This window comes from Littorina saxatilis, linkage group LG1 (assembly GCF_037325665.1).
Source record: "Littorina saxatilis isolate snail1 linkage group LG1, US_GU_Lsax_2.0, whole genome shotgun sequence".
Classification (NCBI taxonomy): Eukaryota; Metazoa; Mollusca; class Gastropoda; order Littorinimorpha; family Littorinidae; genus Littorina; species Littorina saxatilis.
In genome coordinates this window covers 95,170,861-95,198,614 of record NC_090245.1, presented here as the reverse complement: position 1 = coordinate 95,198,614, position 27,754 = coordinate 95,170,861, and the positions used below count along the sequence as shown (strand labels likewise).

The 27,754-nt window shown below is 41.8% G+C and overlaps 1 protein-coding gene and 1 long non-coding RNA gene across 4 annotated transcripts in view; both read left to right on the top strand.

The window, feature by feature from the left end:
• The window catches only part of LOC138946507 (uncharacterized), a 458,926-nt gene extending 431,236 nt beyond the window's left edge, over positions 1–27,690 (top strand). Inside the window, exon 2 of the long non-coding RNA XR_011449370.1 lies at positions 25,176–27,690. This is a non-coding gene — a long non-coding RNA (uncharacterized lncRNA). The remainder of the gene's footprint in view (positions 1–25,175) is intronic.
• Positions 1–27,690, top strand: part of LOC138946341 (dual specificity mitogen-activated protein kinase kinase 1-like) — a 36,112-nt gene extending 8,422 nt beyond the window's left edge. The window contains exons 8-12 of one of the 3 annotated variants that reach the window (XM_070317918.1): positions 6,752–6,840; positions 16,932–16,993; positions 17,469–17,514; positions 19,046–25,175; positions 25,659–27,690. In XM_070317918.1, the coding sequence (XP_070174019.1) occupies positions 6,752–6,840; positions 16,932–16,993; positions 17,469–17,514; positions 19,046–19,147 (299 nt within the window). In that variant the 3' untranslated portion in view covers positions 19,148–25,175; positions 25,659–27,690. Of the gene's footprint in view, positions 1–2,292; positions 2,427–6,751; positions 6,841–16,931; positions 16,994–17,468; positions 17,515–19,045 lie in introns of all 3 variants that reach the window. The other 2 variants (XM_070317901.1, XM_070317910.1) reach the window with 2 other exon arrangements.
• Positions 27,691–27,754: the final 64 nt, after the last annotated feature.

Below are 27,754 nucleotides of genomic sequence, written 5' to 3'. Positions count from 1 at the left end.
TTATCATCAACCAGTACAGGTCTGTCCTGACACCCGTTTCCACCAGGCAAAAAATCCTCCACAATCGGAGTAGGACTACCTAAATAGCGGGAAGAAACGGCCTCACGCGGGGAAATAAAGAAGCCCACTCTTGCCCGCGAGTGTACAAGAATGTCACAGCCCATGAACGCTGAAGAAGAACAGGCAATAAATGCTTGCGGAAAGCCACTCGCTTTGCACGTAAACAAGGATGTATGCATGATACGATTTTGTGCTAGCCAGGCGAGACTTAAACACGATTGATCAATATGGCAAGTTGTAGGTGAACCGCTGTGAACAACCAGTGGGAATTGCAGCCGTGCAACCGCCATGTTTTTTTTCGAGTGGCGAGCACCTCCATGGGGACACTCTCCTGAAGATAAATCCCATCCATCCTCGCGCGCGGTGAGCGGTCCCCAAGAAACTATATTTCCTAGCTTCACTCGCTTTATTGCCAGATCTCGCAGCTGAGAAACGGGGGTCAGACTCTCAGGTTGGAGCATCCTTCCACCAAGACACATACCAAGAATTAACTGTAGTCTTGCTGCTTCCTGTGCAGAATCGCATTTTTTGCTGAAGTCATTTTGCAGTCAGTGACACTGGTGTCGCTTATGAAATGAATCCAGCACACACACAAATTCCACTTTGCACAGAAAGATGCCAGGATGCAGATTATTGGTATGTGTGGAAGTGTAAGGAAGCTCCCAGCCTATGTAAAAGCCTGGACAGATCTGCAGGGGTTGACAAAATGGTTTACACACCAAGGTCCTTGGTATCATTCTTAAACTGCACGGTAGATTTTTTGCACAAATGTCAAGAATCATGGTGTATTGTTTCTTTCTAAGTTATTGTAGGTTGCATTTTGTTGATGTTGTTTGTCAACTACAGGCACCCTTTTTTACATTTAGTCAAGTTTTGATCTTAACTTTATTGTGTTAACGTTCTTCTGAAATCAGTTCTTCGTATAGTAAACACTGTTTCTAATTTCAGCATTTCTTTCATCGTAATCATTGTAGAGGTTTACTGTTGCTCTCATTTCATGTGTAATCTTGAACAAATAACATGATGGCACTATTGCTTTTTTTCTCTCTAGAATTATTGTTTGATATAAGTTTCACCGTGTGAGATGTTGCACAACATTGTACTTTGTAGGGACTCTGCGTGGTTGGCTTAAAAAACTTTTCTCTCCCTGGCTTCAAAACTTTGCTTTGTCCATTTTCTGAAGTTTGTATCAAAATGATCTTGAATTAAAAAAAAACAAGAAAGGTTGAATTTTTGGACGGTTAAATCCAGGACAAAACAACAGAAAAAAGGTTACTTTTTTGGAACGTTAACAACTTGATATTCAGGGGTGGGATTGACTTGAATTTAAAGCGGGACATGCAGTGCCCTCTGCACCAAGGTTTGGAACAGTAGATCGAGGGCCACGCCACAGAGCTACGCTGAATGGCATCAGTGACACCAGATAGAGTGCAGACATGACAAAATGGAAATCTGTGGAGCATACGTGCCTAAGTTGGCCTGTAAGCTGGGCAGATGTCAGTTGCATTCAAACAGTTGCTTTCTTTCAATAGATCTTTTGTTTTCTATGCCAGATGTCATCAGAAATGTTTCACAGAAAAGTTGTGCTTTGTGAACCTCTATTGTTATATGAAAGATTGCCACAGAATGTTCATAAGTTATTTCTGCAGTTCAGTCTCTGCTTTTTATACTTATAGTTCTCATTTGAACATTTCTGTTTGCCCCATACGTCATCCCTGTGCCTTTCCTTAGCACACAAACAAAAAGGAATTTTCTCAGGGGTTTCTTCCATCAGCAAGGTAGACAAGCAATCACCATGCAGAATCCTGAAGGAACAGCCCTTGTGTTTCTTTATCAAATACTCAAACTGCAACTCTGCTTCTAAACTGGGCGCAGGAAAAATAGAGAACTGTGTGCAAAAAACCACTATCATGAAACAAATCAATACTCTGACAAGGCAAACAACCACTGTATATCGCCCTTTGAATTGCAGCAAGATGATTACCTCCCCTGGAGACCATTTTCTCAGTTTGGGCGTCATTGTTTTACCTTGCATCATGTGACTTTTTATTGATATTTTATTGATAAATTTGTCCGGTAGACAAAGGGTTAACTTGTTTTGTCTCAGAGAAACGCCCGGTTAAGGAGCAGAGCTGTAGAACGGACCCCTTGTGATTTGTGACTGTTGTGGTGTTTTGTGTGTACGTTGTGGCGTGACTGTTTGTGCTTACTTAGTCCAAGTTCCGTTTCCAGCGTGTCCCGGGGGGATAGACGTTTTAACCACCACCAGTTACTTTCCAGCCTGTCCGGGCGAGATGTCGCCGGTCAGTGGCGACGGCCCACTGCCCATGGCTATTTTTGAGCTTCTCGAGTATATTGTCAACGAGGTAAACGCTGCCGCCATGTCCCTGGATTCAATCACTGTACAGCCATCTTGTTGCTCCTTTTTGGTTTTATTTTCCATTTCTGCTGTTGCTGTTTTCTGGCTCTTGCAGCGGCTGTTGTTTTCACTAGTTTTTTTTGCTGTACAGCAGCTGTTGTTTTTTGCTGTACAGAGGTTGTTGTTTTTTGCTGTACAGCGGCTGTTGTTTTTTGCTGTACAGCGGCTGTTGTTTTTGTGTTTTTATTATGCGCTGTCTTTTTGTTGTGCGTCTTCGTTGACAGCAAAGTCTGTCTGTTTTTTTCTCTTGTTATTATTTGTTAAGTGTGAATCGTCGCTGTGGCTTTGCAGTTTGTTGTTTAGGCTTTCTTCACATACCTGTACACATGTTTTGCATGCCCGGGGCTGTGTATTTTTTATCCCCAGACTCATTCTTTTGTTTTTTCATGTTTTACAGAATCGCGAGGCTGTGTGCTGTGTTTTGTTTCCGTGTCCATTTACTTGTAGACTTGCAGACTCTCTTCAAGCAGCTATTTGATTTTAGATTGTATTATACTCTTTTTGATGGGCAGTCTCCAGCTTTTTGACTTTTTTTGTTTTTCGTTGCATGCAGGCAGACACAAATGGGACATGCAACAAAATGTTAACTTTTTACCGTTAGCGAAAAATTCTGAAGAATTAAATATAAAAGTAAAAATATCCAGAAGTGTAAAGGGCAGTTGGCACAAGTGTATTTTGTAGCAGGCAAAAAGGAACCATTAGGAAAGCAAATCGACTGTAATACCAGCAAGATAGAGGTATCAGCCATACAGATCTGTTGAGTGGAATGTCCGGAATCCCAGTCTAAAAGCAGATGGGTAAAGCAAGCATTGGTGGTAAACATAAAATGGAGTGAAACGATAATGACCCGTTGAGTCTGATGTGGAACAGTAAAATGGGAAAAGGGGTCCGAGACATAACCACAAATTGAACGTTGAAGGAAGAAGAGATGAAAGGTGAAGAGATGATGTGAGATGCTTGCATGGAGCCTGGCCCCCGCCTTGCTTGGACTAGCTGCCGCTTGGACTGAGAAAGCTGTGGATGTGGGAATTAGAGCCAAGAGACGCATCTTACACGCAGCCAGAGAGGATGAAGTGTAGTACCCCCCACCAAGGCATGGAAAGTGAATGGTCCTTGTTGCACCACAAATATCAGGGCTGGACCTAGTGTATGAGAGGGAGGGACCTAGTGTTTGAGAGGGAGGGACCTAGTGTATGAGAGGGAGGGACCTAGTGTATGAGAGGGAGGGACCTAGTGTATGAGAGGGAGGGACCTAGTGTTTGAGAGGGAGGGACCTAGTGTATGAGAGGGAGGGGCCTAGTGTATGGGAGGGAGGGACCTAGTGTATGGGAGGGACCTAGTGTATGAGAGGGAGAGACCTAGTGTATGAGAGGGAGAGACCTAGTGTATGAGAGGGAGGGACCTAGTGTATGAGAGGGAGGGATCTAGTGTATGAGAGGGTGGGACCTAGTGTATGAGAGGGGGGAACATAGTGTATGAGAGGGAGGGACCTAGTGTATGAGAGGGAGGGACCTAGTGTATGAGAGGGAGGGACCTAGTGTATGAGAGGGAGGGGCCTAGTGTATGAGAGGGGGGGACCTAGTGTATGAGAGGGAGTGACCTAGTGTATGAGAGGGAGGGACCTAGTGTATGAGAGGGAGGGGCCTAGTGTTTGAGAGGGAGGGACCTAGTGTATGAGAGGGAGGGGCCTAGTGTATGAGAGGGGGGGGACCTAGTGTATGAGAGGGAGGGACCTAGTGTATGAGAGGGGGGGACCTAGTGTATGAGAGGGAGGGACCTAGTGTATGAGAGGGAGGGGCATAGTGTAAGAGAGGGAGGGACCTAGTGTATGAGAGGGGGGGACCTAGTGTATGAGAGGGAGGGACCTAGTGTATGAGAGGGAGGGGCATAGTGTATGAGAGGGAGGGACCTAGTGTATGTGAGGGAGGGACCTAGTGTATGAGAGGGAGAGACCTAGTGTATGAGAGGGAGGGGCCTAGTGTATGAGAGGGAGAGACCTAGTGTATGAGAGGGAGAGACCTAGTGTATGAGAGGGAGGGACCTAGTGTATGAGAAGGAGGGGCTTAGTGTATGAGAGGGAGGGGCCTAGTGTATGAGAGGGAGGGGCCTAGTGTATGAGAAGGAGGGACATAGTGTATGAGAGGGAGGGGCCTAGTGTATGAGAAGGAGGGACATAGTGTATGAGAGGGAGGGACCTAGTGTATGAGAGGGAGGGACCTAGTGCACGAGAGGGAGGGGCTTCCAACATCTGGCAAAGGTTCAGTTGCTGTGCACCCAGGTGTTGAAATTTAGCATTTGAAAGGGGTATTTTTAGTCTCTCCTCAAGAAAAGAGGTAATTTGCAGAGTTAGGGGGAGCGGTGGGGGAGGCAGGAAATGCCCCTAGATCCAGCCCTGGATATACACTACTATCCAAGGCGCCTGAAACATACATGTTTCATTTTCTGAATTGAGCTCCATCACTAATGCTTAGTCAGTCAAACACTTGCTATCTGAGTCCAATATCTCCCCCTGTCTTCCGCTTCCTCTCCCCTCAAGCCCTCCCCTCCCCCTCAGCAATCCCTCCCCCCCTGCCATCATTTCCCTTTCAGTTTGAGCACATGTTCAGGGATTTTTCGTTTTTTCCTCCAACCTGGATTTTTTCATGAAAATCTCCTCTGGTCAAAATGCTTAGAGGTTGCCCATTTTCAGGTTGGTGACCACTGCATCAAAATCACGTGAGGAGGGTTTACTATGGTTGCACAAGTGGGACAGATGTCAGAATAAAATAAAATAAATGAAAAATAAAAATAAAGAAGCAAGACAGATTTATGTTTGGAATGTGATACAAAATAGTCACAAGCTTTTATTTGTCAGAAAGTTTCCGTCTCCATATTTATCGTTGGCTTTTACACCACTGCCAACCATAAAGGGATAGTTTAGAGGGCAGTGTCTGTCTTTTGATTAAAATATGCCACAGTCTGTATGTGTAAATATTGTAAAAATGAAACTTTTGTTTTGTGGGAGCTTTCATTGTACAGGTGTTATGTTAACCTGCAAGGACCTTGTTTTTTTTCTCCAACCCCCCCCCCCCCCCCCCATCCCCCCTTCCACTTCTCTCTGTTATTGTCAGCTTTCTGTTTCAATGTTCTAAAATGTGTGCTACAAACAATGTACGTCACAACAAATTTCTGTTTAATCTGAAACTGAGTAGGTCAGGGCATAATCTTAAATTCAGTTATTCTGAAGAGTTATGAGTGTTGTGTTTTAATCAGTGGCAAACACAACAACAGAATAAGTTTGTTGTGACTGTCTCCTGTTTCCAAGTTTTCTGAATATTGTGGAAGCAGTTTCACTTTTTTAAAATATTATTCACCGACTCCCTGTCCACGGTTACCACGGTGAACCCTCCCACTGTCACTCACCACGGTTACCATGGTGAACCCTCCCACTGTCACTCACCGTTTGAGGAAGCCATCTTTGTCAAGCATTGTGTGTGAGCGTCGTTCCATTTTTTTAATTTTTTTATATCTCATTTTCGTTTCCATTTCAGCTTCTGCTGTTGTTTAATGGTTGTTGTTTTTATTTCAAACTGGATCACTTCATCTATGTCATTTATTTTTGTCCTAGTGTTTTTTTGTGCCTTGATTTTATTCTCATACTTGTATGTGTGGAGTATATTTTGAGCAACAGCGGTCGCAGTTTGGACGAAGCTCTAAACTTCTTTGTGTAGATAGTCTGGCAATATCATGTTTTGATCAGACAAACAAAATTAGAATGTTCAGACTCTTTTATTCAGCAATACGTTTCTACATTTTTGTTTTGAACTGTTTTTGTTTTGTTTTTTGTTTTTTAAACAGAAAGTAATTTTGATTTCAGCAACATCCAATTAAGGACAAAGTTTCAGCTGCAGGGTAATATGTTATTCAGCTGCAGGGTCATACTGTTATTCAGCTGCAGGGTCATATGTTATTCAGCTGCAGGGTCATATGTTATTCAGCTGCAGGGTCATATGTTATTCAGCTGCAGATTGCAAAGAGAGTGATGTACCCCACTAAGCCAAGCTGTGACACAGTTAATTGCCAAGATAAACTCCACCTTGCCATTGCCGCTTGTTTTCCTTCTCTCTGACAGTCTCACTGTCCTCAAATCTCTTTTTATTTTGTGGATGTACCGTTGGCTGCCGATTCTGGACACACAATCTCTCTCTTTCCGTCTCTCTCTGACTGTGTTTTTATTTTGTGGATGTAGCGATGGCTGAGTGTGACCAGGAGATATCTGTCTTTGCTTTCTAGTGGCGCGCAATAGCTTCGTGTGTCCCCCTGGTGCCGAAGGACCCAGACCCATGGCCATATTTGAGCTTTTAGATTACATTGTCAATGAGGTATGTTACCAAACTCCACGCAGGGACCGCACACACTTGCAACAGCCTCGGGCCGCTAGTACTCACTTGTTTCCCATGGCTTGGTTTGTAGTTGTAATCCGTGCTCGTATTTCACATAAGTTATCCCTTTTTTTCTTCTCTTTTTGTCTCTATCTTTTTGTCTCAGTATATTTTAGCAGGAATACAGTTTTTAGCTGAAGCGTTAAATGCAAGGAGGTAAGCTCGCTGTATGCCTAATTTGAGCAGGAATGACCATTTTCAAGTTCAAGATTTCAGTGAATATTAGTTATGTTTATAACTGCTTCTGAAAACTATATACATTTGCGTTATGCCAGTGTTATTAAGTTCAGAACAGATTCATTGATTTTTCTTCTTCTTTTGGGTTGTCAGCAGTTCTGACAGTGTGATGCAGAAATTAAAACGCAATTGAAATGTTCAAATTAACTCATTTCAAGTTACATTGAGGTGTTTTGCCGTGAGCCTGTTGCAAGTCGAACGTGCAGTCGTTACTAGTTAATTATACGAGCAAGACTAAATGCTATGACGTTAGTTGTCAAAGTTGTGAAGTTTTAATTTGTTGGTTGCGTTCAGTTCTGACCCCTTTCAACACTTTCTGGCTTTCTTTAACTTTCAACTGCAGCATATAACTTTTCTGTGTTTATATGAGACCTTGACTGTTACAATAGCTCACTGTGAATGTTGGTGTGTTTTCTTGTTTTACTTCTCAAGTTTGGTTGACTTTGATGGCCCTTTATTATCAGTTTTGTTTTGTTTTGCGTGTTTGCATGAGTAGATTGTAGTCAAAGTACTTCCCTTTTTTTCAAGTTCGATGTTTATAGTTTGTGCCTTCCCAAAAAGCCCAAAACATTGCATTGAAAAGTTAGGGGGTAGACTGGTAAAGCGAAAGGGAGTGTCAGGAGCACGGAAATTAATTGTGTAAACTGAATGGACGAGAAATGTAAGTGTTACGTCCTCACGACGAAGCCATTGGGGCCATATGAAACGGGGAAACCCGGCTTTGTATGAAAAAGGAAATAAAAAGAATGTTTTTGTTTGTATGAAAATAAAAATGAACTGAATTTTTGCGCGTCATTTATATGGCCTATCTGGAAGCAATTCACAATCTCATAAAACGTAGCTAAAAAGGAATACATGAAGTCGAGTCTTTTGATTGATCTTTCATGTCTAACGCAAACTAAATGTATAAAGAGCGTCGAGGATCATTGCAGTTGAAGCAAATATTTCATTATCCACAAGAACAGTAATTGTGTGAATTAACATTATTTTTCATTTTCACTTTGGCCATTTAACGAGAGGAAAGAAAAAATGAACGTGTACACAGGGAAAAAAGAGAATGAAAAATTCATTTTAAAGTTTGTATCCTGTTATATTGAAGCCTAGGGGAGAGACTTGGTGTTGTGATTTATCTTTTTGTTTTGTTTTATTTCTACATTGATCCACTTCAAAAGAAAAATTGGAAAGCATAATGGCCTATTTTTATTGTCAGATTCAGGAAAAGAAAGCTATTTCCTGAAGGATCCATTTTTGAAAACTTTAAAAAAAATCCCTATTCTCTTTAACATGAAAACAATGAAAAAAAATGTCCCTGTCCTGTTAAACATGACTTGTGTGAAGAAAGGAACGGGAAGAAGTGTAATGGTATCCCCCATCAGTTAGGGAAAAGATAAATCTTTTATAGATCCTTGTTGAACACTCACAACAATCCTTGTATTCTCGTTTTTCTTGTTATGTATTAAACACAAGGAGAAGTGGATTTGTAAAAATCTTTCAGATTTATAAAACTAGTGAAGTGTTACCCCGATCTTTTTCTAAAACTAGTGAAGTGTTACCCCGATCTTTTTCTAAAACTAGTGAAGTGTTAGACCAATCTTTTTCTAAAACTAGTGAAGTGTTACCCTGATCTTTTCCTGAAACTAGTGAAGTGTTACCCCGATCTTTTTCTAAAATTAGTGAAGCATTACCTCGATCTTTTTCTAAAACTAGTGAAGTGTTACCCTAAACTTTTTTTTTAAACTAGTGAAGTGTTACCCCAATTTTTTCCAAAAAATAGGGAAGTGTTACCCCAATCTTTTTTTAAAACTAGGTAATGTTACCCCGATCTTTTTCTAAAACTAGTGAAGTGTTACCCTAAACTTTTTCTGTGATGTTTATGAAGTAGTTTGTCAGCCAGAGCCCTCCCTCATGTCCTTGTTGTCAGCAGCTAGATTAGCAAAAATGGCGTTTACGATTTTGTGAAGACGTACCTTCTTGTATACCTCTATCTTTACCTCTGCCAAAAGTTCGTCCTATTCCACCTATTTATTATTCTCACGTATAAGGTGGCAGAATATTAAAACGTAGAAGTGGTGAATAGTTGAGTACTAAGGAAAAACTTTGAAATGTTAGTGCAATTTTCCCTTATGTCATTGTATATTCCCCTACATAACTGTATTTTAAACCTTCCTTTTCTGATGTGGTAGTGACATTGGTTGTCGACGAGTAACTTGAGTGGGCAGCGAACTTTCAAGAGTATACAGTTGTACTCCATAAATTCAGTAACAAAATTACGCTGTGTAGTATATTAGGCCAAAAAAAAAAAAAGGTCTGTTTACGGTAACATAGGCCAAAAAAATAGGGTCGGTAGGTCGGGATTTTTTCATTTATTTATTTATTTTTTCTTTTTTTTCCAAAAACCCATATTTTTACGTTATTTTGCCAAAAAAACAAGATTTTTTTTTTTTTTTTTCCCCAAATGCCAAAAAAAAAAGTCTAGGGTTGCGCGAAAAAACTAGGGTCGGTCGGGTTACCGTAAACAGACCTATTTTTTTTGTTGGCCTTAATGGTATTTTCATAGTGTGTTGTGGTGATATTAGTGAAGCAGAATTGACCCACTGTGCATGGTGCATTAGCATGACTTTGTAGGACAGAAAGCATCGCCTTGAATCAGTGTCAGGTCAGGGATTAAGAGCATTTCAAAACTTGAAAGCATATTAAGTTACATGAGCAACAAGTGTAGTATTCTACCATGAAGATTAATGATTGGTTTTCTTTAGCAGCCCAAAAAGTAACATTATTAACACTCTTAAACATGCTGTTAATTTTGTTCATTGTTTGTTTACTTTTGTTTTGCTATGAAGCTATGAATGGAAGCAGCAATTTTTTCACTTAAATTTCTTAGTGTGTTGTTGTATTGGAGTTATTTTACTTTGATGTCTTTTATTTAATAACAAGAACGTAGTAAAAGTAAAATGTATAACACATTTTTCTTGCATTTTGAATATTGCTTGCTTGAAAGTTGTTCTGGAAAGAAAGAATAAGAAGCACTTCTCTTGCTCTGTAAACAAACAAGAAAAATGTTTTCTGTAATGTTTTAATTTTGTTTGTTTGTTTTTTTCCTTTACCTTTTTGGTCGTTTTCCTTTTTTTACCAATTATTTTGAGGATGAAAGGTAGTTTGTGTTGTAAAGACTAGTCTATATAGGTTTGCTGTTCTTTTCTTTGAAGTATGTTTGTATCTATCAGTTTGGTTTTGTAGTCTACTGAGTGGAAGGTCTCATATAAAGACAGTTTTAGGCAGATACTGACATGTTCTTTTCACTGTTTTCAAACTTATCTCAACTTGTTTCCACTAATTCCACATTGTAGTGAGTGAAATCTCTAGTGTGCTTTTGAAAATCGTATAAACGTTGGTGGACGAGACCTGGCTACACTTTTTGCTAACAGACCTCAACCTCCTATCTAACTAACATGGTAAGCTTCATAGATAATTATTGCCAATGTATGCAGGTCCTTCGGACTTGTTCAATATTTTAACACTCTACTGATATGTGGAGTTACGGAGAAAAGTCCAAGTTGGCTACTGATGCTTGACAGTTACAAATAAGTAAACAATAAGCAGCTTCATTAATGCAACCAATGAAAATGCAGGAAAGGGGGCAATATTCAGTCTTTCTTTTTTTACCTGAAGGGCACACAGAAATATTCCGCTACCCTTACAGTGTTAATGAAATGTTGAGTTGCCTGTAGAGTGCTTACTGATAGTTCATGCAGTGGGGACAGTGTTACTGAGAGTTCAGTGGGAACAGTGTTACTGCTAGTAAACTGGGAACATTGCTACTGATAGTTCAGTGGGGACGGTGCTACTGCTTACTGATACTGATAGTTCAGTGGGAACAGTGTTACTGAGAGTTCAGTGGAGGCAGTGTTGCCAATAGTTCAGTGGGAACAACAGATTAAATACCAATAGTTCAGTGGGAACAGTGCTACTGATAGTTCAGTGGGAACAACAGATTTAATACCAATAGTTCAGTGGGGACAGTGCTACTGATAGTTCAGTGGGAACAACAGATTTAATACCTATAGTTCAGTGGGGACAGTGCTACTGATAGTTCAGTGGGAACAACAGATTTAATACCTATAGTTCAGTGGGGACTGGCAGTCAGAATCTGACAAATCCAGTGAGTAGACGGATGTGTGAAAGCCATGCTGTTGAAAGGCCTTTTTACACTGAGCCATATAACTCACTTTGCTGAGCTGTGTGCAGCTTATAACGCTGGACAGTTCCACTTTTTGTCTGTCTGTTCAGTGCTCTCAGTGTCCTCTGCATTTGGTGTGTGTCTGTGAGGATGGAAATGGCCGACTTTTTGTTTCCACTGGCGTGGTCCAGGCGTTGTGTTGCACCCTGACCTGGCTTACAGTGCGCAGTGTTTGTACAGTTAGCTGGTCACGGCCCTACGTGTGTGTAGCACCTAGCGCACTTCCACCCTCTAGGCTTTGTAGTTCCTCACGTCTCTAGCCTCTGACGCCAGCCACACTTTTCACTGCTCACCACAATTTTGGTGTGATATTTTTGTTGTCATTTTCAAGACAAAAAAGCGTTGTTTTTTCACGGATTGTTATTTTATTGGGTAGTTAAATGTTTAATTAAATTGATAAGTTTGTTTGGTTGACAAAAATGATGCACAGATTGTAACTGTGCTCTACGCCATGGTCTTAGGAAACAGTTCTGCTATCCATTTCAGATCTGTCCATACAATGACATGCAGGGCGAGGCCATCCCTTACTTGAACACATATATACCACCATGCAATGACATGCAGGGCGAGGCCATCCCTTACTTGAACACATATATACCACCAATCAAAACCCTCATTGTTTTCTCTGCACAGTTGGAATTTTTGGTGATGTAATTTTGCAGATTTGACACTGGTGGTTTTTATCAAATTGATCACAAAAAATGGCCACTCTACACAGAAAGCATCCAGACAGTTGGTTTTGGTTATGTGTGCAAGTAGAGGAATGGCCTTATCACACTGAACAGCCTCAGCCAAGTAGAGGTATGGCCTTATCCCACTGAACAGCCTCAGCCAAGTAGAGGAATGGCCTTATCACACTGAACAGCCTCAGCCAAGTAGAGGAATGGCCTTATCACACTGAACAGCCTCAGCCAAGTAGAGGAATGGCCTTATCACACTGAACAGCCTCAGCCAAGTAGAGGAATGGCCTTATCACACTGAACAGCCTCAGCCAAGTAGAGGAATGGCCTTATCACACTGAACAGCCTCAGCCAAGTAGAGGAATGGCCTTATCACACTGAACAGCCTCAGCCAAGTAGAGGAATGACCTTATCCCACTGAACAGCCTCAGCCAAGTAGAGGAATGGCCTTGTCCCACTGAACAGCCTCAGCCAAGTAGAGGAATGGCCTTATCACACTGAACAGCCTCAGCCAAGTAGAGGAATGACCTTATCCCACTGAACAGCCTCAGCCAAGTAGAGGAATGGCCTTGTCCCACTGAACAGCCTCAGCCAAGTAGAGGAATGACCTTATCCCACTGAACAGCCTCAGCCAAGTAGAGGAATGGCCTTGTCCCACTGAACAGCCTCAGCCAAGTAGAGGAATGGCCCTATCACACTGAACAGCCTCAGCCAAGTAGAGGAATGGCCTTATCACACTGAACAGCCTCAGCCAAGTAGAGGAATGACCTTATCCCACTGAACAGCCTCAGCCAAGTAGAGGAATGGCCTTGTCCCACTGAACAGCCTCAGCCAAGTAGAGGAATGGCCTTATCACACTGAACAGCCTCAGCCAAGTAGAGGAATGACCTTATCCCACTGAACAGCCTCAGCCAAGTAGAGGAATGGCCTTGTCCCACTGAACAGCCTCAGCCAAGTAGAGGAATGACCTTATCCCACTGAACAGCCTCAGCCAAGTAGAGGAATGGCCTTGTCCCACTGAACAGCCTCAGCCAAGTAGAGGAATGGCCTTATCACACTGAACAGCCTCAGCCAAGTAGAGGAATGACCTTATCCCACTGAACAGCCTCAGCCAAGTAGAGGAATGGCCTTGTCCCACTGAACAGCCTCAGCCAAGTAGAGGAATGGCCTTATCACACTGAACAGCCTCAGCCAAGTAGAGGAATGGCCTTATCACACTGAAAAGCCTCAGCCAAGTAGAGAATGGCCTTATCACACTGAACAGCCTCAGCCAAGTAGAGGAATGGCCTTATCACACTGAACAGCCTCAGCCAAGTAGAGGAATGACCTTATCCCACTGAAAAGCCTCAGCCAAGTAGAGGAATGGCCTTATCACACTGAACAGCCTCAGCCAAGTAGAGGAATGACCTTATCCCACGGAACAGCCTCAGCCAAGTAGAGGAATGACCTTATCCCACTGAACAGCCTCAGCCAAGTAGAGGAATGGCCTTGTCCCACTGAACAGCCTCAGCCAAGTAGAGGAATGGCCTTATCACACTGAACAGCCTCAGCCAAGTAGAGGAATGACCTTATCCCACTGAACAGCCTCAGCCAAGTAGAGGAATGGCCTTGTCCCACTGAACAGCCTCAGCCAAGTAGAGGAATGACCTTATCCCACTGAACAGCCTCAGCCAAGTAGAGGAATGGCCTTGTCCCACTGAACAGCCTCAGCCAAGTAGAGGAATGGCCCTATCACACTGAACAGCCTCAGCCAAGTAGAGGAATGGCCTTATCACACTGAACAGCCTCAGCCAAGTAGAGGAATGGCCTTGTCCCACTGAACAGCCTCAGCCAAGTAGAGGAATGGCCTTATCACACTGAACAGCCTCAGCCAAGTAGAGGAATGACCTTATCCCACTGAACAGCCTCAGCCAAGTAGAGGAATGGCCTTGTCCCACTGAACAGCCTCAGCCAAGTAGAGGAATGGCCTTATCACACTGAACAGCCTCAGCCAAGTAGAGGAATGGCCTTATCACACTGAAAAGCCTCAGCCAAGTAGAGAATGGCCTTATCACACTGAACAGCCTCAGCCAAGTAGAGGAATGGCCTTATCACACTGAACAGCCTCAGCCAAGTAGAGGAATGACCTTATCCCACTGAAAAGCCACAGCCAAGTAGAGGAATGGCCTTATCACACTGAACAGCCTCAGCCAAGTAGAGGAATGACCTTATCCCACTGAACAGCCTCAGCCAAGTAGAGGAATGGCCTTGTCCCACTGAACAGCCTCAGCCAAGTAGAGGAATGGCCTTATCACACTGAACAGCCTCAGCCAAGTAGAGGAATGGCCTTATCACACTGAAAAGCCTCAGCCAAGTAGAGGAATGGCCTTGTCCCACTAAACAGCCTCAGCCAAGTAGAGGAATGGCCTTATCACACTGAACAGCCTCAGCCAAGTAGAGGAATGGCCTTATCACACTGAAAAGCCTCAGCCAAGTAGAGGAATGGCCTTATCACACTGAACAGCCTCAGCCAAGTAGAGGAATGGCCTTATCACACTGAAAAGCCTCAGCCAAGTAGAGAATGGCCTTATCACACTGAACAGCCTCAGCCAAGTAGAGGAATGGCCTTATCACACTGAACAGCCTCAGCCAAGTAGAGGAATGACCTTATCCCACTGAAAAGCCTCAGCCAAGTAGAGGAATGGCCTTATCATACTGAACAGCCTCAGCCAAGTAGAGGAATGACCTTATCCCACTGAACAGCCTCAGCCAAGTAGAGGAATGGCCTTGTCCCACTGAACAGCCTCAGCCAAGTAGAGGAATGGCCTTATCACACTGAACAGCCTCAGCCAAGTAGAGGAATGACCTTATCCCACTGAACAGCCTCAGCCAAGTAGAGGAATGGCCTTGTCCCACTGAACAGCCTCAGCCAAGTAGAGGAATGGCCTTATCACACTGAACAGCCTCAGCCAAGTAGAGGAATGGCCTTATCACACTGAAAAGCCTCAGCCAAGTAGAGAATGGCCTTATCACACTGAACAGCCTCAGCCAAGTAGAGGAATGGCCTTATCACACTGAACAGCCTCAGCCAAGTAGAGGAATGGCCTTATCACACTAAACAGCCTCAGCCAAGTAGAGAATGGCCTTATCACACGGAACAGCCTCAGCCAAGTAGAGGAATGGCCTTATCACACTGAAAAGCCTCTACCAAGTAGAGAAATGGCCTTATCACACTGAACAGCCTCAGCCAAGTAGAGGAATGGCCTTATCCCACTGAACAGCCTCAGCCAAGTAGAGGAATGGCCTTATCCCACTGAAAAGCCTCAGCCAAGTAGAGGAATGGCCTTATCCCACTGAACAGCCTCAGCCAAGTAGAGGAATGGCCTTATCCCACTGAAAAGCCTCAGCCAAGTAGAGGAATGACCTTATCCCACTGAAAAGCCTCAACCAAGTAGAGGAATGACCTTATCCCACTGAAAAGCCTCAGCCAAGTAGAGGAATGACCTTATCCCACTGAAAAGCCTCAGCCAAGTAGAGGAATGACCTTATCCCACTGAAAAGCCACAGCCAAGTAGAGGAATGACCTTATCCCACTGACAAGCCACAGCCAAGTAGAGGAATGACCTTATCCCACTGAAAAGCCTCAGCCAAGTAGAGGAATGACCTTATCACACTGAACAGCCTCAGCCAAGTAGAGGAATGGCCTTATCACACTGAACAGCCTCTACCAAGTAGAGGAATAGCCTTATCACACTGAAAAGCCTCAGCCAAGTAGCGGAATAGCCTTATCCCACTGAAAAGCCTCAGCCAAGTAGAGGAATGACCTTATCCCACTGAACAGCCTCAGCCAAGTAGAGGAATGGCCTTATCACACTGAAAAGCCTCAACCAAGTAGCGGAATGGCCTTATCCCACTGAAAAGCCTCAGCCAAGTAGAGGAATGGCCTTGTCCCACTGAAAAGCCTCAGCCAAGTAGAGGAATGGCCTTGTCCCACTGACAAGCCTCAGCCAAGTAGAGGAATGGCCTTGTCCCACTGACAAGCCTCAGCCAAGTAGAGGAATGACCTCATCCCACTGAAAAGCCACAGCCAAGTAGAGGAATGGCCTTGTCACACTGAAAAGCCACAGCCAAGTAGAGGAATGGCCTTATCCCACTGAAAAGCCACAGCCAAGTAGAGGAATGACCTTATCCCACTGAAAAGCCACAGCCAAGTAGAGGAATTGCCTTAGCACACAGAAAAGCCTCAGCCAAGTAGAGGAATGGCCTTATCACACTGAAAAGCCTCAGCCAAATCTCAGATTGTGATCCGAAGTGCTATTCTCCATAATTTTAATTACTTTGAAAATCAGAGTTAAATTAAATTAATTATCTTCTTGCTGTTTCACTGTCATCCATACATCAGTTGCATGGAGTAAAATTAAAGCTGAAATTTGGGCTGTATTTTTTAGATTTTCATTGAAATAATTATAGGACAAACGGTTCCGCTTAGCCATACAGGTGTGTGTTATTGACACCTAGTCTGTAGATAGCTGAGACTGGGACTGAAATTAGTTCTTTGGAATATTCTCTGAAACCAGTATTGAAATGTGTTGTCAAAAACAATATGGTGGTTGAGATTTATCCTTTGATTCTTTTCATTTAAACCACATTTTAAGTTAGCTTTGAGCTGTGGAAGAAAAGACTATCAAACTAATAATATGGTTAAACAAGGACCTCTCAGTGGAGAGTTGTGTTTGTTTTAATGGCATGGTTTGATAAAGACACAATGCAACATTAGTGTCTATGAAATGTCTCTTTTAAGATAATAGTTTTTTTTAATACATTATTATTGTTTTGTATTGTATTGTATTGATGCTGTCTGTTCTGTTTGCTGTCATTTGGGCTGCCTTGTATTTCAGCCTCCTCCTACGCTTCCTCAGGGTCGATTCTCTGACGAGTTTGTCGACTTCGTAGACAAATGGTAAGTATGTCCACGCGACATATTGCTTCATGGATATGTTGGTTTGCTTTTAATTTGATGCAGGTATGGGAATTGTCAGCGAAAACACTTATGTTCAGGGCAGTAAAATTGATTTTCCAGGAAAACAAAATAAATGTATCTGAGTGAAAAATAGAAAAAGACAGCATTGTTTTCCTGTGTCCCCTGAAATTGAACCCAAATCCAAGTGTCCAGTAGTGGATTTTTAATTATTTTTTTTTTTATTTACCCAGATTGCATGTATTGTTTGTGCCCTTAACGTTACTTTTTCTGATTATGATGTTACAGATCTTTTTAAACCCTGAAAAATACCTCCAGCTAGCTCGACATTGAGTTTGATAGTTTGTCAAAATATTTGGGGAGTTAGTATGCCCCCGACCCCCCAGTGGTAAACTGCAAGCAATAGTGGTAAACTGCAAGCAATAGTGGTATGGTAAATGTGCTTTCTTCTTTTCAGCCTGAAGAAACACCCGTCCGACAGAGCAGATCTTCAGTCCCTGATTGTAAGTGTAAACCAATACAGTTCAAGCCACTCAAAATGGTGGCTACAGACAGGTGCTTGTTATGGAAAGCTGGACGTGTGACATAGTATCATCTGCACACACTTGTTACACTGTGTGTGTGTGTGTGTGTATGTGTATGTGTGTGTGTGTGCGTATGTGTGTGTGTGTATGTGTATGTGTGTGTGTATGTGTATGTAACAATAACGAAAACTTATCTGGCTGATTTTTCCTTCCGCCTGCCACGAAGCCGCAAGCGAATGAATGATTATATGACAAAATGAGTGACGTATAGACAGGGAATGACGTCAGCGTCGAAAAAAAAAATATAGAACATGACAGAGAGAGACAGAATGAGAGAGAGAGAGTATGCACGCACGTGGTTGTATGTGACTTGTAAAGACAAAACAGAGAGAGCTAAGGTTGAATGTAGGTAGTATACACCTAATGTGTTTACAATTACTGAGGTCACAAGTCTAACCCTGGGATTGAAATTACAAGTGATTATCTTCAATCCAGACACCAGTAGCCTGAGTAGGGTGGATGGGAAAACCGGGGAACCCTCAGTGGAAAAACCCATCAGTTAGACGCGGAACGAAGGGGAAAAAAATAAGAGATTAAAGATAGGGTACTGTTACAGTTCCGCTCAACTTTAGCTCTAAAAAAATTAAAATTAAAAAAATTAAAAAATCGTTTACACAAACACACATGCACACACACATACACACATGCATGCGCACACACATACACACAAAAACACATACACACACATCCACACACACACACATACGGGCAATAGTAGTGAGCTGCACTATGGGGGTACAAAAATATGAGTGTCAGGGTTCATTGTTTTTCATTGAGTCCATCTGGTTTTCTGGTTCCTAGTTTTTTGATCAGATGAGACTCCATGTCCTTGCGGTCATTCAGATTGTCAGTGAACATCAACCAGAGTCCCGACACACGAACGTTCTGGATGCAGTGGTCTGCCTGGTTGAAGTGGTGTGCTACAGGTTTATCTCGATGGTACTTGATGTCAGCCAAATGTTCTTTGAACAGAGTGTCCAAGGGCCGTCCAGTTTTGCCGATGGAGATTTTGGAGCATTTGGTGCACTAGATAGCATACACCACGTTGTATGTTTGGCAGTTGAACTGTTTGGTGGTGTTCATGTGTGCTTTGGGGCCATTGATGGTAGTGCTGGTGCAGATGAACGGACACGTTTTGCAGTTAGGTCTGGAACAAGGCGAAGTCCCCGGCTGTCTTGGTGTAGAGCTAGAGGCGTGCATCTTTGTTCTGACAAGGAGGTCCTTGATGTTAGTGTCACGCTTGTATGCAACCAAGGGTGGTTTGTCGAAGATCTCCGCCACTTCAGGATTTGACTGCAGTATGTCCCAGTTAGACAGGATGATTTTGCTGACAGGTTTTGTTGTAGGATGGTACAGGAGGCTGATGATAGGTCTTTCTTCAGCATCTCTTTTGTTTGATCCGCAGTTCATTTTCTGTACACTGAACTTATATAATCATTTATGCTGACAGAACCATTCGTTCGTGAAGAAGTACGAGTGCTCGGACATCGACATCGGCCACTGGGTGTGCAAGGTGATGAACATCGACCCCGCGCAGTCTAACAGCCCCTGACTGCGGACCCCTCCTCTCTGACCAGTGCTACCCACAGATGGACGGCGGTCAGATGATGGAACAATACAGTGGCACGGACCGGACTTGTGACTCTTACATGGGTGGGATTCTTCCGGTATATGCCGGAAATCCGGATTCGATTATGGCCTCTTTTTTTTTCTTTTGTTTTCTTTTTTTTTGTGTGGTTTGGTGGAGGTTCAGGATTCATGACATTTTCAGTCCCACCCATGCTCTTATACTGTGCTGTGGCACGGACCTGATTTGTGACTGTGCTGCGGACTGTCTATGTGTAGCAGCATAGTGTGGCTTTGCAGTTTGCGACACAACAATGGCGACTTCATGAAAGCATGCACACACACACACACACATGCATGCATAAGCAAACACACATTCGCACACGTACTAACTCTAAAACATACATACATGAACTAACACACACACACATCCATGCACAAGCACACATGCGTGCATGGACAAGCACACACATATATGCATACACAAGCTAACACACATTCGCACAGGTACTAACTCTGAAACATACACATACATGAGCCTGCACACACACACACACACACACACACACACACACACACACACACACACACACACACACACACACACACACACACACACACACACACACACACACACACACACACACACACACACACACACACAGTCTCTCTCTATCTCGCACACATATTACATGCATGCATCTTCTGCTACCATGCTTTATCATCTCATCATGATCTGCCATCTGTCTCCAGCGTTACGGGATGTGTGAGATAGCTACGGCAGAGAGCGTCCGACTATTTTGTCCTTCATTCACAAGATTACATGACATTGCTAAAAATATATTCACCGAAACACTTCCCCTCCCCACCGCTCCCCCACCCTGCCTTCTCACATTTCTCTCCGTACAGAGATATAACCAAAAATTACTTATCCCTCTTTTTATATGTTTATTCAAAATGTTATAGAAGTTACAAGATCCAACTTTTATTTTTTCTACTTGATGAGGTGCAAGTGTGTGTGTCGGACCGATATCAAATTGTGTTTTGCTCCTGCTAGAACAAGATCGTTGATGAACTGATATCAAATTGTGTTTTGCTCCTGCTAGAACAAGATCGTTGATGGACCGATATCAAATTGTGTTTTGCTCCTGCTAGAACAAGATCGTTGATGAACTGAAATCAGGCTTTCATTCCAGTTGTAGAAGATATGATGAAAAATAACTCGAGAGGGTTTCGGAATTTTGTATCAGAAGGTGTTGTCATGTGGAGACATTTGAAATGTCAAGTTTCAATGTCATATCTTCCTTGCTGTTGTTTCGTTGTTGTTTATCAAATGACTACACTGTGTTATGGTTTCACCGTTTGTAAGAATGTTGTTGTTCATCAAATGACTAGAGTGTAATAATGGTTTGAAAGAATGTTGTTGTTCATCAAATGACTGGTGTTATGGTGTGTAAGAATGCTGTTCATCAAATGACTAGTGTTATGATTTGTAAGAATGTTGTTTTTCATCAAATAACTACACAGTGTTATGATTTGTAAGAATGTCTCATAAGCATACATACCATCCTGTGTGAAAGATTATGCTCAGTATCTCAGATCTGCACAGGATGTTTACATGGGATAAGATCATCCTACACTTAGACACATACAAACAACCAACTGTATAGCAGCTTTCTGTGCAGTGGGAATCTTTTTATGAACTAATTGCAAATATGACAAGTCTCGACCTGCACGATTAATTCATCACAAAATGCCCACTCTGCACACAAAGCAGCCGACTGTTGATTGTAGGCATGTGACCAAGTGGAAGGATGGTCTCATCCCTTGTACACCCTGGACAGATCTCGTCATGACTGTGTGATGGTGTATGTGATGATTGTAGGCATGTGACCAAGTGGAGGGATGGTCTCATCCCTTGTACACCCGGGACAGATCTCGTCATGACTGTGTGATGGTGTATGTGATGATTGCCATGGAAAGGACAGGACCTTTAAAGGCTCAATCCTACTCGTGAAAAAAGTTCGCCTCACTGACTCAGATCTGGGCAGGCTTTTACTTGGGATGAGACCATCCCTCCACTTGATCACATACCAAAATTCAACACCCTGACTGCTTGCTATGGTGAGTTGGAATTGTTGATGAATTATTTTCCGAAAAAGGCACCTTTGTTTAAATTCATTCTTAAAACAAGAGGCGAAGCCATCAAGGCTCACGTAAGAAATCGACAAACAGTAACACAAACTCAATCACTCCGTCACACATACACACACACACACACACAGAAAGAGCATATCTATAGGTGAAACTGTGCAAGAAAGCGAGACACTAGATCTAGATCTGTCTGTCTGCATGTAGCCTACTTACAGGGACACGACTGCCAACAGAGTCTCGGCCCGCTCAAAATAATAATGACCTAGACTTTCAGTACTTCCTTCGCGTGACGTCTAACCCTCTTACGTCATAATGTGACGTCAATGTAATGTGACGTCTTCAAATGTTAGAGTTTCTACCACAGACATACACACGCACAAACACACGCACACACACACACACACACACGCACAGACAAAGTTACGATCGCATAGGCTACACTTACGTGAGCCAAAAACTACCAGTGTGTATCGAGAGCATGTTTGTTGGTATGTGACCAAGTGGAGGGAATTGGTCTTATCCCGTGTTAAATGCCTGGCCAAATGTGAGAGTGAGGCGTATTGAGCCTTTAATCAGTAAGTGAGGCGTATTGAGCCTTTAATCAGTGAGTGAGGCGTTTTGAGCCTTTAATCAGTGAGTGAAGCGTATTGAGCCTTTAATCAGTAAGTGAGGCGTATTGAGCCTTTAATCAGTGAGTGAGGCGTATTGAGCCTTTAATCAGTGAGTGAGGCGTATTGAGCCTTTAATCAGTAAGGATACACTGTTTGTGTCACTTGCTCATGTTCAGTCTCTTTCACTTTTTGTTTCACTATTTGTCTGCTGTGAGCCAACATGTTGTTTTAAGCTTTCCCTCATTTTCTGTGTACAGTGTATATGTAAGCATTTGTGATACAAATTACTATCTCCATTTGTAAACCAAATCAAGAGTCGATGTGTCTGTTTTTTCTTTTTGTCTCTAGGTTTTTGTACAGGTTAGATTTTGAGGTCGTGGAATTTTGACGTAACTCGTTTCAAACAGCTTTTCAAGAGGACAAAACTGATTATTTTTATTATGAAAATGTTTATATTCGTTCCGGTAATGAATAGAAAGATAAAAGAATGTTAAATCATGCTTTGTCCATCGTATTTAAGAGACTTTTTTTCATGGAGAATGATTTACTTAGGCTAAAGCTCAAAAAACATCAAAATCGCCAAGAATCGAGTTGCGCCTCAAATTCCATGATGACATTGATTAGTGTTTCTAAATCTCCAAAGTTATGAGCAGTTATTGGTTTGATGACGACCAAATGACAGCCATATGACTTTTGGAGTTGATTGTTGTTCGTGTGGCCATGTACATGCATGGAACATATTTGTGGAAAATGCAGTGACAGAACGGAAAAATGAAATGAGACTTGTAGGTGCAAAATATAAACAAAGATTTTTAGATATGGAAAAAGAGACTGCAGGTGAGAACTAGAACGAGATAACATGAATATATTTCCATTGTTATCTTGTTGAAAATGTTTCTCTTTTTTTTTTCAATGAGCAGGCATTATTGACAGCCTATTAATGTTTTTAGATCAGTGATGTTGCACACAGTTTTTTTGTGTGCTGTCTAAGTCCAGATTCAAGTAAATGTGTTATTTATTTATGAAGACAAATATTACGTGTCTCAAGAAGGTGGGAAAAGAAAGGAGGGCAATTCCTTTTGCATCTAGTGCCCTGACAGGACAGTGGTACCTGCAATGTGTGGTCCCTCCGACACCTCCCTTAAAAGGACACCTTCTGGCGTCCCTTTGTCTATTATCTCTACTAAAGTACACCTGTCATGATAGGCCACCTGCAATGTAGGGACACTTTCAGCTGGCCCCTAGGGTGTCCTTTCATCGCAGTTACTACTGTCAAACTTGGTCACTTTGTAAGGTAAGAACATTATTCACCAAGTATGTAGCTTAGACCAAATGGATGGGAGTTGAGAGAGGTGAAAAGTAGTTCACTACTTGTAATTTAGGTATGAGTTCAGTCTCAGAGATGTAAAGCAGTTCACTACTTGTAATTTAGGTATGAGTTCAGTCTCAGAGATGAAAAGCTGTTCACTACTTGTAATTTAGGTATGAGTTCAGTCTCAGAGATGAAAAGCAGTTCACTACTTGTAATTTAGGTATGAGTTCAGTCTCAGAGATGAAAAGCAGTTCACTACTTGTAATTTAGGTATGAGTTCAGTCTCAGAGATGAAAAGCAGTTCACTACTTGTAATTTAGGTATGAGTTCAGTCTCAGAGATGAAAAGTAGTTCACTACTTGTAATTTAGGTATGAGTTCAGTCTCAGAGATGAAAAGTAGTTCACTACTTGTAATTTAGGTATGAGTTCAGTCTCAGAGATGAAAAGAAGTTCACTACTTGTAATTTAGGTATGAGTTCAGTCTCAGAGATGAAAAGTAGTTCACTACTTGTAATTTAGGTATGAGTTCAGTCTCAGAGATGAAAAGTAGTTCACTACTTGTAATTTAGGTATGAGTTCAGTCTCAGAGATGAAAAGTAGTTCACTACTTGTAATTTAGGTATGAGTTCAGTCTCAGAGATGAAAAGAAGTTCACTACTTGTAATTTAGGTATGAGTTCAGTCTCAGAGATGAAAAGTAGTTCACTACTTGTAATTTAGGTATGAGTTCAGTCTCAGAGATGAAAAGTAGTTCACTACTTGTAATTTAGGTATGAGTTCAGTCTCAGAGATGAAAAGTAATTCACTACTTGTAATTTAGGTATGAGTTCAGTCTCAGAGATGTAAAGAAGTTCACTACTTGTAATTTAACCTTGTTTGTTTTGAGAGAGTCGGTTGATGGTTTTAGATCACTGTGGATGAGTGAACCTAAAAATGTGTGAATGTAAGAGAATCATGTGACAGACTAATGCGTAAGATTTGAATAAATGTATTTCTGTCAACAAGAAGAAGAATAAATGTATTTTGATGTACAGATTATTGGGGTTGGCACCGATGAAACCAGAGGGCTTGAACCTCCCAAATGAAGTCCTTTTTTATCTGTCATGACTCTGTGCATCATACCAGCGGTTATGTTTCTTTTTCTGCTGCCTCCGATTGTCTTTTTTCCGCATCTTCAAGACACCATGTCGCGTTCAGTAAAACTGTTCATCCTTTACATTAAAGTTATATTTTGTAACTGACATTGCAACGTTAAAACTGAGCTTGTATTTGAATGTTTTCATATCTCAATTTATAAAATGTCATTTTTGAAAGTGTACTTCTATATAATTGTGCTGGAAACCGGCATTTTGATTTTTGCCTAGATGCTTCGATTTAGTTCCTTTATGCGTGTTCGTTCCATTTGGAAGGAATCAAAGTATGAACACTTTGCTTGTTCGCTTTCAACAATGGTCTTTGACATTTGCATGGATTTGCGAGTGCGACTGGTCACCCGTTTCTGTTTTCTGAGCATTCTTTTCTGGATACATGCTGTGTTTGTTCTGTGTTTGATGTTATGGCCATAGCATATCGTCGCTGTAATTCACAAACCTTGTATCTCGATTTTTGAGGTTTTGGAACTAAAAGAGTAGTGAGCTCCCTTATCTGTTTGTATGTGTGAAGTTTAGTTTGGAGTTTTGGAAAATCCAGTTCATTGTCACCTCCCATTGTCACAAATAACTGGAGCGTGCTTTCTTTTCACTGTCTTCGAATCGCTCGCCTTTCAAACCGGACGCGATGCGCCCCTGAAAGTCGAGAGTCGTAACCTCGAAGGGTCACGACGTGACGAGTTGGCGGTCCAGGCTATTTGGTCTATAGTGGTGATAAAAGCTCGTAGCTCCAACTGCTTTCATTTGTTTGAAGTTAGCGGCAAAAACCACTCAAGTTAAACTTACAAGGTTTTTGTTTGTTTGTTTATTTGTTGCTTAACGTCCAGCCGACTACGCAGAGCCATATCAGGACGAGGAAGGGGGGGATGAAGGGGGCCACTTGTCAAGCGATTCCTGTTTACAAATGCACTAACCCATTACTTGTGTCCCAGCAGGCTTTAGTAAAACTAAATTAATACCTACTGGAAGATTACCAGTTTCCAGTATGTTAAAATAGGCTTAACCTATCTACTGCTGGACTTACATCAGAACACTAATAGATTAAACTATACATGAATCGCGAGACAAGCGGCAAGAGAAGAGATTTTTGGAAAAAATACAGGTGAATGAGCAAGAAGGCAGAAAAAAGAAAAGAATTCATGAAGAAAAAGAGAGCATGACAGGAAAGAGGAACCAAAAATCTACCTAACAGCAAACTAGAAAGCTCCTGCGGTTCCAAAAACAGGAGGGGCCTTTAATTTCATAACCGCAGTGCCCCACTGCGGGAACAAGGTTTTTGTGCCACACTTGGACAGAAACTATGTCATGATATTAAAGATACGGGGGACAGAAACTATGTCATGATATTAAAGATACGGGGGACAGAAACTATGTCATGATATTAAAGATACGGGGGACAGAAACTATGTCATGATATTAAAGATACGGGGGACAGAAACTATGTCATGATATTAAAGATACGGGGGACAGAAACTATGTCATGATATTAAAGATACGGGGGACAGAAACTATGTCATGATATTAAAGATACGGGGGACAGAAACTATGTCATGATATTAAAGATACGGGGGACAGAAACTATGTCATGATATTAAAGATACGGGGGACAGAAACTATGTCATGATATTAAAGATACGGGGGACAGAAACTATGTCATGATATTAAAGATACGGGGGACAGAAACTATGTCATGATATTAAAGATACGGGGGACAGAAACTATGTCATGATATTAAAGATACGGGGACAGAAACTATGTCATGATATTAAAGATACGGGGACAGAAACTATGTCATGATATTAAAGATACGGGCGACAGAAACTATGTCATGATATTAAAGATACGGGGGACAGAAACTATGTCATGATATTAAAGATACGGGGGACAGAAACTATGTCATGATATTAAAGATACGGGGGACAGAAACTATGTCATGATATTAAAGATACGGGGGACAGAAACTATGTCATGATATTAAAGATACGGGGGACAGAAACTATGTCATGATATTAAAGATACGGGCGTCCTGCTGTTGTATTTTTAGCATGCATGAAACAAAAGTCGTACCAATTCTGGATGACTCCATTGGATAAAAAGATACGAGGTTTGTGAATTACTGCGACAATATGTATTCACAGATAGCTTGTTATCTAGTACTTACTTGTAACCTTTTCTCTTACTGTGATATTGTAGACATTGTTTTGACGTCTTAAATGAGAGTTTGGTTCCAAGCATCCATTTGCTAGCTAAACAACATTGTAATTCAATCAAGTTTGCGTTTTAATGAAACAGATCCTGTGATTGGTCAGAATGCCCTAACTCATTATAAATTACCGGTGACTAATTGTCGATAGCCACTCGCTATAAAATCCATTAACAACCTGCTGGCGAGGCGCATTGATACAGCCTCAACTAGTCTCGGTTAGCTTTGAGGGTCATTTTACAAGTAGGAAATATGAAGGCCAACGAAATACCGAGACCATAAGGTATGCGAAGTGATGACGTCGAATACGTGACGTAAGTTGATGCATGAATTCTTCCGGACTACGTCAGTCAATTCCAAAGATCGCTTCTGTGATGAAAAGAATTTGTTTTAGAGTTTGCTGTCCAGAAACCCGTCAAAAAAGAAGGGAAAATGTGTGTGAAAGAAAACAAAACAGGAGCAGAGTGATACGATAGGAATACAGAGACATATTTCTTGGGACTTGACCCTTGCAGGTTGGTGGACTGAAAGTAGTGTGTGAACAGAACAGAACCAATTCTGTCTGTTTACAACCGCATGAAAGCAGGAAAGAGATCGTCGTCAGATTGAATTACAATAACATTAACATGCTTCCATTTGAAACTTCTCGGTCGTCATCGTGGATTGACGCCCTCCCAAAGTCTAATTGAAGCCCTCCGTCGCTTCGCTCCGTCAGGCTTCAATTAGATTTTGTCGGGCGTCAATCCCCGATGAAGACCTCAAAGTTTCAAATGGAAGCATGTTAATGTGTAATTAACAAGAGATTGAATACAGATTGGTCCGAATTCACAGGAAAATAACCTTTTGTTCTGTTCTATTTATAGGAATGTGAAAGTAAATAATCAATTGATGTTGTCGACAACAGAAGAAATGTTGAAAGTTGATTTTGTTTTTATTTCTTTTATTTGTACAGGTCATTCACACGATAACCACATGATAAAATCTGATTAATTCTTGCATTTATTTTACTATCACTCAGTCTGGACTAATTATCGTGTGTGAAGGATGCAAAGACACCATTGTTTTTAACAATAAATACATTCACATCTGTTAAAAATGAAATGTGTACCCTGTGTTTTATACTGGTTTGTGTGTGCGTGCGTCTGTACTATGTGGTTGTTTTCGT